The 14,125-nt window shown below is 42.5% G+C and overlaps 2 protein-coding genes across 2 annotated transcripts in view; one reads left to right on the top strand and one right to left on the bottom strand.

The window, feature by feature from the left end:
* Nucleotides 1–14,125, bottom strand: part of LOC309693309 (hemicentin-2-like) — a 1,543,010-nt gene that overhangs the window by 1,107,120 nt on the left and 421,765 nt on the right. The window contains exon 13 of the mRNA XM_082512410.1: nt 10,708–11,046. Within this exon, the coding sequence (XP_082368536.1) occupies nt 10,708–11,046 (339 nt within the window). The remainder of the gene's footprint in view (nt 1–10,707; nt 11,047–14,125) is intronic.
* Nucleotides 1–14,125, top strand: part of LOC309693997 (nuclear factor 7, ovary-like) — a 260,788-nt gene that overhangs the window by 11,938 nt on the left and 234,725 nt on the right. The gene's annotated exons all lie outside the window — the stretch shown is intronic.

Raw genomic sequence — 14,125 nt, 5'->3', positions numbered from 1 at the left:
ACAAAATGTATTTCATTTTGTTCATAGTCTATTTAAAGCCATGATCCTTTTCTTATCGCTTTCACTGGAGTGGGTAAAATGAGTCTGCAAAGTTAAAAAAAGACATTTACATTTATTGTTTATTACTTTTATTGGACATCATCCGATCCCATTTATACACATTTAGGATATACAATAGATGAGAATGACATGGTCAGCTGAAACTAAAAATTCAGCTGAAACCAGGCCAAGAAGATGAAAATTCTGTTGAAAATGGGTGAAGAAGCAGAACAATGCTACTGAAAAGTTGTAAATAAGCAGAACCTTGCGCAGAAAAGAGGTCACAAAGCTGAAGTTTCTGCTGACAACAGCTGAAGAAGCTGAAATTTGTGTTGAAAAGACTTTTAAAAAAGTTTAACTGCAAACTGAAAAAGAAATGTTGCCATCAGCGGGACTTAAAACCCAGGCCCCCCACTCTGAGAATGGCTGCTCATCTCACTGAGCTAAGACACAGCTCACCATGCAAGAAAAATCAGTGATCACACTTGTCATGTGGTCCATTAATTTCAATGGGCCAAAAAATTGCAAAAAAGCTCAATATCTCAAAAGGTATAACCGTTATGATCACCAAAATATACTGCAGTCTTGCGTAAAGATGAAGTGACTTCGTACAGCCCCGATTTGCAGACGCTGTGCGCAGAGGTTCAGGAGCAGAAGTCCCGTTGTACCAGGGCAGACCCGACGATGCTTACATGAACACGCTTTTTAGCATTTCTCAATTGACCACTTTTGACACATGGTTGCTGCACCCACTGGGAGATGGATTATGAGTTTCTGAGAATTTCAGAGATCCTTTGTGTTAAGTCTAATTGTTGAATGTTATCATTATGCTTCTTAAATTTGTAAGGTCTGAGTTCAATCTATAGGATCAAGACATTCCTTTGTCTCTGACCACTGTGCTGGGAGAGGCTTTTATTGCAGATACATTCTATCTGGAAAATCTGTTTCTTGTGATGTTGCTGCCTGCTTATATGACCCTTTTGGTCAGCAGGAGGTCACACACACACACACACACACACACACACACATGCATACAGATGTTTACACACACACACACATAGTGCCTTGTCTTAGAACCATTTGGGGGGTTTTACGTGGGAGGTGCTGTGATGTGTATTGTGTGTATTGTGCTAGCAAGTAAAAGATGTTCATCTTGTTTTTGTCGTTAACAAGAATACGTTTCTAAACCAGCAGGGCTTGTGGAAACACAGACCCAACTCTTACAGATGAAGGTCATGTGAAGGTAGGTGTAAAGCATCTGGTTTACTGTTGGCTGGTTTCATCTGTGAAAAAACAGCATATGAAATGAATTCAAGAGAAGCTGTCAGGCTTTATCTGACACAATATAAAGAAGAAAATCACTTCCATCACAAAGAGGAAGTGTACTCAGTTGATCTTCTCTACTTGGATTTCTTGTAATTTACAGGAAGTTGCTGAATACCTGATGTGTTCATGCAGTCAGTGACTCTTGGCTTTATTCTAAAACTGTCATTCTCACTAATCCAGTCAAGTTTTTGTCGAAGATTGTTTGACAGATAGGAGATGGAGGCTAAACTCAGTATTCTGGGGATAAAATTAAACTCAAGAGCAGCTTTAATACTCCAGTGATCGGTCTGTCCGCACAGCAGATACAGGTTCATAATTTTATCAACACATCCATCCACAGATGTAAATCCAGAGCAGCCATGTTTACCCACAGCATTCAATTACAGAGGAAGATGTATATTAGTTGCTCAAAGACACTTCAAAAATAGAGGTTTGTCTGTGATTGCAGGGACAAAAACAATGAAAAAAACGCATTCAACAGGTATATGTGTAAATCTTTATTCATTTCAATTCAATTTTATTCATATATCACCAAATCACAACAAAAGTCACCTCAAGGCTTTATTAGCCCTTACATTCTGCTCATATTTCATTCATTCACAGAAAGAATTCTGATAGGTTTGTAGCTTAAACCTATTCGCTGGAGCGTTGAAGGTTCATTAACATATGACGTATACATACACACAAAGAGTACCTTGCCTGTGTGTGTGTGTGTGGGGGGGGGGGGGGGGGGGGGGGGGTGTCAGTGTGTGACCCCATAAACAACTTCCCTAAACCTGCTGGTCTTGAAGTCCAGCAGTTCATCTAAACAAAAAGCACTTAGCCTAAAACACACATAGATACGTTTATCCTACCATAAAACAATAAGAGAAGGTACGACCTCTCCCATGCTCCCAGGATGTGGGTGTGAATGCCAGAACACTCTGGAATGCACACAAAGTTTTTGCAGACTATTAAGGATCAAACCTCTACCATTGATTATAAAACTCTAAGCATATATGAGAAGATATTTCTAAGCATAAATGACAATCCACTATATAAACCTGACAAATTCCCTCATTATCATTGTCTTTAAAAAAATGCCCTTTGCTTTGCAGAGATATAACAGTGTTCATAAAGGCACAGTGGACACATGAACCAAACAACACAGAAAACACCAAGAGGCTGTTTAAAGAAGACCACAGAGAGAGGAGTAAAAAAAGTCAAGCAGGGTGGAGCACTTCAGTCATGTAGGTGGAGGCTTCACACCGTCAGGCCATAAAAATAAGATCCATGATTTGAACTGAACCTGAAACAGTCAGTGCAGAAGCTTTAACAGTGGAGTGATGTTTGGAGTTAGAGCTTTGGTCAGACCAGACAACAGAGCATCAGTTCATCAAACTGGCTGCTGATTAAAAATGGTCCTTACTGCTGTAATGATTAATGCCACACTGTTGTTCTTTCATGTGTTAATGTAATGTACTCATGTGTTTATGTGAGTGTCACTGACCAAGTTCTGTATGAACCACACATTCAAACATTTGCAAATATGTGATATCTTGATAAACCGAGCAGATATTTGAACTTTCCACAGCTACATTCTCGCCTGAAAATATGTTAAAAGTTTATTTTGTGACCCAGAAAGAGTAATAAGAGTGATATTAAAAACTTAGTAGCTGCCGACATTGTTGAAAACTGGAATTGGCTGGGCCGCGCTATGAATTCTGGGATATGGTGGGCCACAAAGGACACACCCGACCCATCCTTCAAATTCGGGGAAAAGGAGAAGAGATTTGTCAGCTGCATTCGGAGAAGTCTACGAATTTGGAAAGCCTTCGGCACGTCGCTGTGACATAATCGGCCTACAAATGCAGCCTCAAGAGGATGCAGCCCATGAATTTGGACACCCCTATAACAGTTTGTAAAACCTCTTAAGTCTGATGAGATGGATTTACAAACTAAAAAAAATGTCAGGCAAAGAGAAGATTTTTTTTTATACAAAGTGTTTTCCAGTGGGCTGTACTTAAGGAGGAAAAAGTCACATGAAGCTAATAAACAACCACACCAACATAAAATAATTAATTTGCCTAACCTAAACCAACACAAAAACACTCACTGATCCTGACATTAGAGCTCATAAAAATTCATGTATGTTTGTAACACAGTTTGACTTTGTGTCAGTAAATCTCATGAACAGCCTGAAGATGAATAAACTGTAGTTCAGAGTCACTGACAGACAGCACAGACACACACTATTGGTCTGAGTGTGAGCATGATGATCATCAGAGATGTCTGCTGGATGTTCAGGAAAGTTCATTGGTGTCTGTCCTTAGATCGTCTGACTCACAGTTCATTTCTGTCTCCTCCTGTCTGACCTGCAGGTGAGAAACAGGTGTGAGGTGTCAGCTGTCAGGTAGGTGATGAGTGAAGAACAGAACAGAATCCATCCCCTTTTCCCTCATAGCAAGCAGGTCTGGCCCGGATCTGGTATCAAGCCGGCACTGCTGGCTGACTTCTGGCACGATAAGACGTTTGTCATCCAGATATGGGCCAGGCCTGCCATAGATGGCACTGTCTATGTGATGTCATGCCATATCTGGCTCGATTGTGGTTTGGTTTATGTGGCCCAGGCTCATAGAAAACAGGCCTGGCCGGGATCCAGCATCAAGCTGGCACTTCTGACTGACTGGTGTCATGGCAGAGTGTATGTCAACCAGATGCGGGCCAGGTCTGGCAATGCGACACTATTTATGTTCCTATTTTCCTATTTTAGTTAGAAGACCCAAATGCCATGTTGCAATACTATACCGCAATGGTAGCCAATGTTTCAAGTGCACGTTTGACAGGTTTGTGAGTGTACACTTTATCCAAAACCTAGTGAGGGTTTACTCATCTTTGCCAGTGAGTGGATGTAGCTCAGGCGGTAGAGCAGGTCACCTATTGATCGGAAAGTTAGTGGTTCGATCCCTGGCTTCTCCAGTCTGCATGTCATGAGTGCGAGCATATATGAATGTAGTTAGGAAGCACTCAGTTAAGAGAAAGTGTGTGAATGTAGCATGTTGCATAGAGCACTTTGAGTAATCTGGGAGAGTTGAAAAATGCTGTATAAGAATCATTCCATTCACTGTCTGAACAAAGTTTTGTCATGTTGCTTTTGCACTATTATGCACATGTTGTTATTACATGGCTTAATTAAGGTACACATTAGGCTGAATTCTGGGACCAGAGCTGAAAGTGTTCTGGGACAGCACAGGGCCAGCAGTGTGTCTGCAACTGGCCTTGTGCTGGCCCATGTGTGGGTCACCAAAGGGTCGTCATTCTTTGTGGTATGTGGAACATGTGTAAGCACATTGCGTGGCCCAGATTCGGGCCATGCCAATTTTGCTATGTGGATAACAGGTCTAACAGTTCGTTCAGGGTCGGAGGTCATGTTGGTTTCATCCAGCTGATATGCAGATCTGTGAGAGCTCATTAAATAGTGATGGGATTTCCAGCTCTTTTTAGAGAGCCGACTCTTTCGGCTCCAAAACGGCTCTTCAGGTTGTTTTGTTGCTTTAATTAATTTATAATTAACAACAATATAAAATTATGCACAAAGGGGATAACTAATGTAAAAAAAGTGGTTTTATTTATATATGTTTATATATAAATATATACAGTGGCCCCTACAGACAAAGCACGTACAAACTCCAAAACACATTTCTAGCGTTAACTGAACTTCCAAAACTGAAAATAGTTGTGGATGATTACTATACCTTTCTAATGTGATGTTGTTGTCCCTGGCTCTCTTTCTCTCTCTCTCCCTCCCGCTCTGTTCCTGTGCTACTTGAGTGTAACTACTGCCCCTCCCCCCTCTGCCCAGCGCAAAGCACAAGGCTCGCACGTGGAGTGAAGCGGAAAAAAAGTGCGAGAGAAAGGGTGAGAGAAAGAAGAAATAAAAAACCATGGCTCCCAATAATGAGCCGGCTCGCGTCGTTCACTTCAAAGACCCGGCTCTAAGAGCCGTTTCGTTCACAACCGACACATCACTATCATTAAAACATGCCTGAGACTTTTGGAAGGTCAAATCCTCGAATTTCTGAAAATGTGTTTGTTTATTATGAGGCTGGAACATCTGAACCTTTGATTCAGTGATAACAGCTCTGTCACACCAAACAAACTACACTGTTTACATAATTTACAATGTTTATATATGAAGCACTTCAAATACTAGGATAATAATACTAAAAGTGCAAACTGAAAGAGGATTCTTTTAACACCTCAGTGAGCTCAGTGTGATTGTGTCATTAACCCTGATAATTATTGAATTAATTATCTTTAATTTCCTAATACAGTTGTTACACAGGCAAACTGGGGTTTGTCAGTGTACAAAGCTCAGCTCGTATGTTCTCAACCATGAATGAATTAATTTTAAAACAAAATTCAGAGGAGATGATGATGTAAGAGAACAACAATTTATCACAGCTGGTCCAGATGTGTCAGGGATCACTGATGATTTCAGCATGAGAGGTTCAAATTTATAATGTGATCAGTCTCCTCCAAAGTTTGTAGAACGATCCAGGCAGTGATTCTGGAATTTGGAAACTGCTTACAGATTAGTAACTCTGCTCAGCTGGTCTCAGGAACCGTTGCTCACAAGTAAAATGTGAAATAATCAGCAGCTTGTTTGGATTTAAATACTTATTTCTCATAATAAGTTCAACAGGGTAGATGTACAGCCGCTAAAGCGTTTAAGTTTCAAAATAGAACAAACGAAACAGACTACTAAATTGTCAATTCCACTTAGAAACAAAATATTAATTCTAAAAATAAATCTTAGTTTGTTTTACAGAAGAACAGACTGTTACGGTCGCTGACCTCTAGTGGCTCTCCCTCTGTGCAGGAGTGTCTTTTCTCCTTTTCTTGTGTTGCAGGTCTGCCTCATGAGCCACAGCTGAGGTGTGTTCGTCAGCCACGGCATATAGTCTGCCATCCTAAACTGCCATACGCCTGCTACTTCCCCCATTTTTGCCGGAGCTGTGAGCTGTATTGTTTTGGGCAGCGGGCCTTAGTGTGTATGCGTGTGAGACCTTAAACTCTGTGAAACTTTGGTTTTCTTTCTTTCATTGTAAGCAAAGGTGTGCCCTTACTGTGTTAATTAGTTCATTGTTGTGGAAGCAGGTAGGGGTTCTCTGCCATTTTAGTTTCAACTGTTTTCTCCTGTTTTTGGTTAGACAGGGAGCTCAGCCATTGTATCTTGTTTTGGTTAGTGAGTACTTGGTTTGATTTCTAGCTAAAGGGGGTGTTTTGTTTGTTTTGGCCTTGGAGACCCTGAAGAAAAGAGCTTCCCTGTGTTTATTTTTACTGTAGTAGTTTTGGGCAATAAATCATGTTTAATGACATCTATTCTCCAGTAGTTCATGTGTTCTCTTTCACTTTGTGTTACCCCTCACCCCAGTCAACACTTCATTTGTAAGTGGGGCGTAACACAGACAAAATTGACTCACTTTTGTCAATATCAAATAAACTGAGAACTAAAAGGAAATTCTCAATCTCTCCTTGTTGTATAGCTTAGCTTTTCAAACAGTTTTAACAGTTACTTTAGTCTGACAAAAGCCGAATGACGAATTAGCGCTTCAGGTCAGAGACCGAGGCTACGTCCACACGTACACGGGTATTTTTGAAAACAGAGATTTTCCGTTTTTGTTTTAAAAAATAATCCCGTCCACACATAAAGGCAGAAATGAAGGAAAACGCTGCTATGAACATGCCAAAGCAGCAGGTGGCGCTAGATTCCTAACCGTGCTGAAATGTTGGCCAATCAGAAGTCTAGAAGCCTCGGTGGGAAAAAGTAAACAAAGCTGGGGCATAGAAGCAGAACCGAGTCGTATGTGTGGACGGACAGTAACTGTGTGTATATGTAAGCATTCAAACACTGCAGAGAGTAGAATTAACAGTAACAGTATTGTAGAAATTCATTTCACCGAAACAATAATGTGGCGCACAGTGTGACGTCAAAAAATGCGCACACCTTTGACGCTGCGTTTTCTCCGTTTTTCTCGTCCACACGTAAATGCAAAAACGGAGTTTTCAAAAATCTTCGTTTTCAGTGACCAAAAACGCCGTTTACGTGTGGACGAAAGGTGCAAACGCATAGAAAAAAATCTGCGTTTTCAAAACTACCCAGGTGCGTTTGGACGTAGCGCATGCACCAGTTTATTGTATTTCCAGACTTGCTTTCAGCACAATTTACAGTGCACGCTACTCTGTTTTTTGTCAGACTTGAAATAGCCGAAATACCTTCACACTACGGAACTTCTATGGCTCTTCCGTTCGACAATCTCTCCGGCATTGGAACCATCATCTGTTTTCTCTTCGGTAACCTTCGGTCACGCTCTCGGTTGATTTTTCTCTAGTCGGCACACTCATTTCCTCCAATACCCGGGCGGCACGGCGGCTGGCTGCTTCCCAAACAAATACACATGTGCAGCTTGGCACTTGTGCTGTACGTAACAAGTCACGTGATGTGACGCTGCGGCTGTGATTGGTTCGGCTCTGCGCTACTTAATTTAGATTGGCTGTTCTTTTTTTTTTTTTTTTTTTAAGAGGACAAGAGAGATGAGGCCTATCGCAATAGTTTAACTTTTCTATCGAGAAAACGTTATTTCGCAATACATATCGTTATCGTTCTATCGCCCAGCTCTAGCAGAAACACAGCTACAGTATTTTGCCTTGATTTAAACATGGCAGACTGACAGTAGCCGTTCTCTCTCTGTAACAGCAACACCTGAAACATGCAGGGAGGACTGAGTCTGCTCAACTACACATGGTTTAAATTCTAAGGTTAAAGCTATCAGGACATAATGTAAGTAAATTAATTAATAAAAAATGAGCTCAGTGTGGAGCCTCACACTCTCACAGATGAGGATGGTTAACACCGATTCCAGAGCGAGCAAGACTGTGCTAAAGAAAACTGATGGAGGCCATCTAAGTGGCTGGATGCTTGACTTCAAGCAGTCAGTGATACGGCCCTAGCAGGACCTCCTGAAACTACTATTGTGTGGGTGTTGTGTTCTCTCTTTGCCTCCTACTCTCTTGCTCCGCCCCTCTGTCTCTCTCTCGCTCTTCTCTCTCCCCAGGACACAGCTGCTGCTCATTGGCCTCATTTACCACCTGGGCCCAGTCAGCAATCACCTCTCTGAGGTCATATAAGCTGGGGATGAACTGGATGACAGAGGGTGGTTTTCTCTGGTGTCGCCACTTTGTGTTCTAGGTGTGTGATTGTTCTGCCTGAGTTGTGGAAGCAGTAAAGCTAGCTGCTGCGTGACAGGGTGAGCTTGTGGGCCCCTGGAAGTGCCTCTTCGTGATGTGGAGTTTTTGTTTGGTTGTTGTGTTTTTTGTTGTTGCGACCTTTTTCCTAGTGTTATTGGTAAAACGGCGTTGCCGACTCTTTATGTTAAGTTTATCTATAATAAAAACTACTTTATTTACTAAACACCTCTGTCTGTTCTCCTTTCATTCTGTTCTGGACCCATTTGTTACCAGTCCGCACACACCCCCTTGACCTTCATCGTGGGGACGTAACAGTCAGTCAGACAGTTAATCCTTCAACACTTGTCTGCATTTATACTGATTGATGCACTTTGTATAAAGTTGTGTATTGTGTACATATAAAGAGTTATTAGGATAGGTGGGACAGAGCTGTGATCATTTACCAGATCACAGGTACAGCCGTGTTTTAGCCTCATGCTAAAGAAAAACATTTTCAAACTAGTGATGATTTTACTTTTCAAAAATAACGTGTTTTAATGAGCTCTCGCAGATCTTCAGTCTTCGTTTTTCTGCTGATTGAGCCAAAGATGACGGCTGACTTCACATGGGTTGTTAAAAAACCCTGCGAGTTAACTGGTAATTTTAGTATGTGAAAAAAAAAAAGATTTAAAATTCGGTCCCTAAATATAAATCATCACATCAGACAGTGTGTCCTCCATCGCTGTTGAAATAGTGGAAACGCAGGTTTGTTGGGTTTCTTTTGGTTTGGCGGCCATGTTTCAAAACAATATGGAGGCTGCAGTTTTGGTCGATTGCGTTTCCTGTTTTTAAATGAAAACAGAAAAATCCACCAGTACAGTACACTATATGCCAAACATCATAAAGTCTGATACACTGAAAACAATGTTTCAGGGGTGACAACAATCAAGCATCTATAAAATTGATTATTTAAGTTTTTACACTGTATAAATATCTCAGACATTTTCACTGGTTAAAATTCAGTAAAATTACATTTGTAGAACATTTGATGGTTTCCTGGTGTAGAGTTACTTTTAATATTCAGTGCAGTTATTGTGCTTAATCGTTTTCTTTTTCTTTATCCTGTGTTTGATGCTCAGAGTCTCTGTAACTCATCAGTGTCGATAAATGAGGAAAGAAACCCCAGGAAGTGCTGAGAGGATGGTACCACGTGTACCTTATCATGAGGGAATTCTGTTTTCCATGTTTTATTTTTAGATTGTTTATCTTAGTTTTGAGTTGTTCTGGATTCGATTAGTTAACCGGTTGCCACACACCAGGTCACCAGTGCATCACTTAAACGTTCAGCCACATGCTAATATTTTCAGGAACAAGAAAATATTAACTTTCAAACAAAGTCAAATCCATAATTAATTATCTCTGAATGGTTTTGTGGTTGCCTTTGACTTTCATCAGGTGCAAAAAATTTGAGTGTAAATGTGATCAGATGAAGTGTGAGGTTGTGAGAAAATCTCTGACTGCATTCATAGATGTGTCCTTTCAGCTGCTCGCTCTGATCCAACCTTTAGGCTTCAGGGAGACGTTTGCTACGTTGGACTGTAGGACCATCAGAAATGTGTGCAGTAACAAAACAGGCAGCACTGAAAGCAGCTCTAAGTGTTTGTGTTGTTCAATGATTTGTGCACAACAACAACAATGGGACCTCTCTCATCCATCAGTCACCATGTGGACATTTTTCTGACACACTTTGAAGCTGATGGACGTTTTGTGTCTGCACTAAGTACGTTTTCAGCAGCTATGGCACCGGCAGGATTCACTTTCACAGACTCACAACCACCAGCTTCACCCCTCCCCTCCCCCTCCAGCTGTAGGCTTTAACATTGAGTTTCCCCACACATGTTTACAGACGAGTTAGAGAGCAAGAGAAGAAGAGACGGATTCATAAATGTCTTTGTTTCTGCTCTAACCAAACAATGCTGCTCTACAACTCTAGACTACCAGACACAAAGACAACAGCTGGAAACATCTGTCTACCTCTGACATCCACCAGCTCATCCATACAACAAACACACATCAACAACCAGGAAGCAGCTTCACCTCTGATCACACACACACTCAACTCTACTCACTCACCTGGAGGAACAACAACAGTCAGGTAGATGATGCTGATGAGTTTCCATGAGTTTTTTTCTGCCATGAAGCCATAACACTTGTATGTTTCAGCATCATTAACCGTCACATCCTTCAGAATCAAAGACACGTCTCCATCCTTCATCTGTCTGTCCTGCAGATCCACCCGGTTCTTAAAAGATGGATGCTGGTTGTCTGGAACAATCTGACCATCCTGGTACAAAAGCAGATATTCTTTCTTCAGGTCAGCTCTGCTCCAGTGTACAGCTCTGATGTTGTTGTTTGGAGCTCGACATGTCAGAGTGACGTCCTGTCCAGACTCAGCTGTGATGATTTTCTGGACTGAAAGAGGAAACAACACAGAGCAGAGAGGTTAAAGGTCAAAGTACAATTATGATCAGAATGATTGACTTTAAATATTTTGTTTATTTCCTTTGACATTTGAGTTTTTAGTCATGTTGGATTTAATGAACCTCTGAACATCCAGCAGGTTACCAGTGACCCACTGAGGGGGAATTTTAGCCTCATGCTAAACATGCAAAGTGTCAGAAACTACAAGATGTTAGCTTCCACAGAACAACAACATGTGCTGATAATAAGTGAACATAATGTGTGAGAGAAAGCAGCCTCTCATTATAAGACACTGTGAGTCTCTGCATGCTGCCTTTATGGAGCTACAGCTGTTTGTATACACTGAACAAGAAGCTTTGTAGCTGCATCCTGACTCCTGACACTACAACACATCACACTGACACACACATTACACTTTGTCTCTGTCACAGCTGGATTACAGATGTTAAGTGTCCACGCAGGTTCATGTCTCCTTCACACACACAGTGGAAACTGTGTTTGGTTTCTAACAGGTATATCTGACCTGCTTAATGTGACAAACGAGACAATGGCATCAAAAACAAAGCTGAAAATTAAAATCTTATTTTAAAGTTGAGTCTAAATTTGATCAGATGAAGTGTGAGGTTGTGAGGATGTCTCTGACTGCATTGAGAGATGTGTCTGTTGACTTACAAGCTTTGTTCCTCTTGGACTCCTACTATGAAGGGGAAGAAGCGAAAGGAAGGGTATGAGCAGATATGTGTGTTCAGCAATGAAGTCTAATAAAGTGAAGCTAAACTTGCTTAAAGCCATATGAAAGCTCGAAGAATGAAGTTATGATCTAGGCACGAGTCACAGAGCTCAAAAAAGATAAGCAAGCACTCGCTGTTGTTTGGCGCTCTCTGGGAGGACAAGAGCGACGGAATTACCGTTGGATGATTTGAACAAGGACACTGGTATTAACACAATACTCTTATTCTTTATTCAACCAGATAACGAGACACCCCACTGTAAACATGACAAACTATAACATAGACTTTGAACAATGGTACAGTGGTATGTGCAAATACGAGATGGATTCTAGGTGGGATGTAAGGAACATGAAAACTAATGGTATGTTGAAACAACCTTTTTTTATCACTGACAAGAAAGTGCAAGTACATCAGGATCGCTACAATCAGCATATGCAGCCTATAAATGTAAAGCCTTCAAGAGCTATGGAAAAAGATTCACCCCCTGATGATAAGGAAAGGGATCTGCTCAGGTCTAAGATTGGTCAAATTCTTTGGGTGGCACGACAGGACAGACCAGATGGAATGTTTAATGCCAGCAGCTTGGCATCAAATATAAAAACTGCAACTGTGCAGACTTTGCATGAAGCAAACTTTATAGTGTGAAAACTGAAATGAACAAAGGTTGCTTTGAATTTTCAGTATCTAGGAAGTGACACTGCTTTGAAGCTGATTGTGTTCAGTGATTCCTCATTCAGAAATCTGTCAGATGGAGGCACACAGGGAAGAGATCGCATCATCTCAGTGGGGAACAGTGGAAGATTCTCACTGCTGGCATGGCAGTCAAAGAGAGTCAAGAGGGTTGTACACAATATACTGACCGGTGAAACACTTGCCATGTCACATGGTATTGAAAATGCCATTTTCCTATCAACGCTACACTCTGAACTCACCACTGTTAATGTAAAACATCCAACACTTATAACCTGTGTCACTGATAATCACTCACTTGTTGATGCACTCAAGTCTACAAAATCAGTCACTGAAAAAATAGTGCATTTTCAGATAAGCAGCATGAAAGAACTTATCCAGACTCAAAAGGTGGAGCGAGTCCTTTGATGCAACACGAAAGAGTACCTAGCAGAATGCCTTACAAAAAAGGAGTTGCTCCTTTCAAGTTACATAAGGCACCTAAAGAAAGCCAGTGGAAATTTGATTAAGACAAACAGTTTAAAATATCTGTATCTCATATTTCGGCTCTGTGCAGGCAGGAGAGGACCCAAACGTCTGATGTCTTATGTAGTCTGAAAGATGAGTGGATGGTGGGGTGGGTGCAGTTTTCTCTGTGGTGGGGTTGGGTGGACTGTCCCGGGCTCTGTGGGGCCGGGCGGCGCTGCTGCACTGGGCCCGGTCTGGATGGGCCTGGGCCCCCTTTCCCTGGCGGGTCGCGGAGTATGGGGGTGCCTACTGGGGTCAGCGGGGGAGCTGGCCCCAGGGAGGGGTCACTTGCCCCCCCCCCCCCCCCCCCCCCCGTCCCCCGTCCCCTTCTGGCTGCCTCTGCCTCAATTTTATCCCACAACTTAGACATTCACATTACTCACACCCTCATTACACATACATATAGGATATTGGGGGTGGGCACGATACACGGAGTCCAAATTACCATCAGGGTGTACACCTCACCCCTGGCATCGTTGCCCACCTCTCAATTTTAAATACATGTAGACATTGAGGGCTATCAGGAGGGACTATGCGCTTACCTGCTGCTCTCTGGCAGGTAGCTCCATGCCCTCCTGGGTTTTAATTGCACCTTAGAACACACATGCATCAACACTACAATGAGCGGGTGGAGGGAGGTTTGGAGTCTTCTCTCACCCCCGTTCTCTGCGACCTGCTGGAGCGGGGGGGCTAGGAGGAGTTGGCCGTCCGGCTGCGGTCTGGGGTGTGGGGCCTCCCTGCTGCTGCGGAGTCGGGGCGGTCTGTCTCCCCCCACCGCAGGGAAAAGGGTAACACCATCTGGGTCTGGGTGCAGTTCCCCCCTCCAGGGGCAAGGGTACCTAGACCCGGTTCGTAGAGTACGCTTGGGGAGTGTGATTGTGTGTACAGCGTCTCTTTATGTCTGTCTCCACGTTGGTTGAGTGTGAAGTGCACATGAGAGCATGAGGGTGGGAATGGATGTTTGTATCTGTGTGTGCCTGTATGTTTGTGTCTATATGTCAGGTTGGGTATCAGACGCCACCTCTCTGGGGACATCTCAGGCCCTCCAAGGTTTGGAGGCCTATCTCCACCCACCACCACTTCCCCTGCCGGTGGCGGACTCCCTCAGACATTGGTGCGTTGGTGGTTCTTTGTGTCTGGGG

Source organism: Aulonocara stuartgranti (assembly GCF_965226115.1).
Source record: "Aulonocara stuartgranti genome assembly, chromosome: 3".
Classification (NCBI taxonomy): Eukaryota; Metazoa; Chordata; class Actinopteri; order Cichliformes; family Cichlidae; genus Aulonocara; species Aulonocara stuartgranti.
This window is presented reverse-complemented; position numbering and strand designations above follow the sequence as displayed.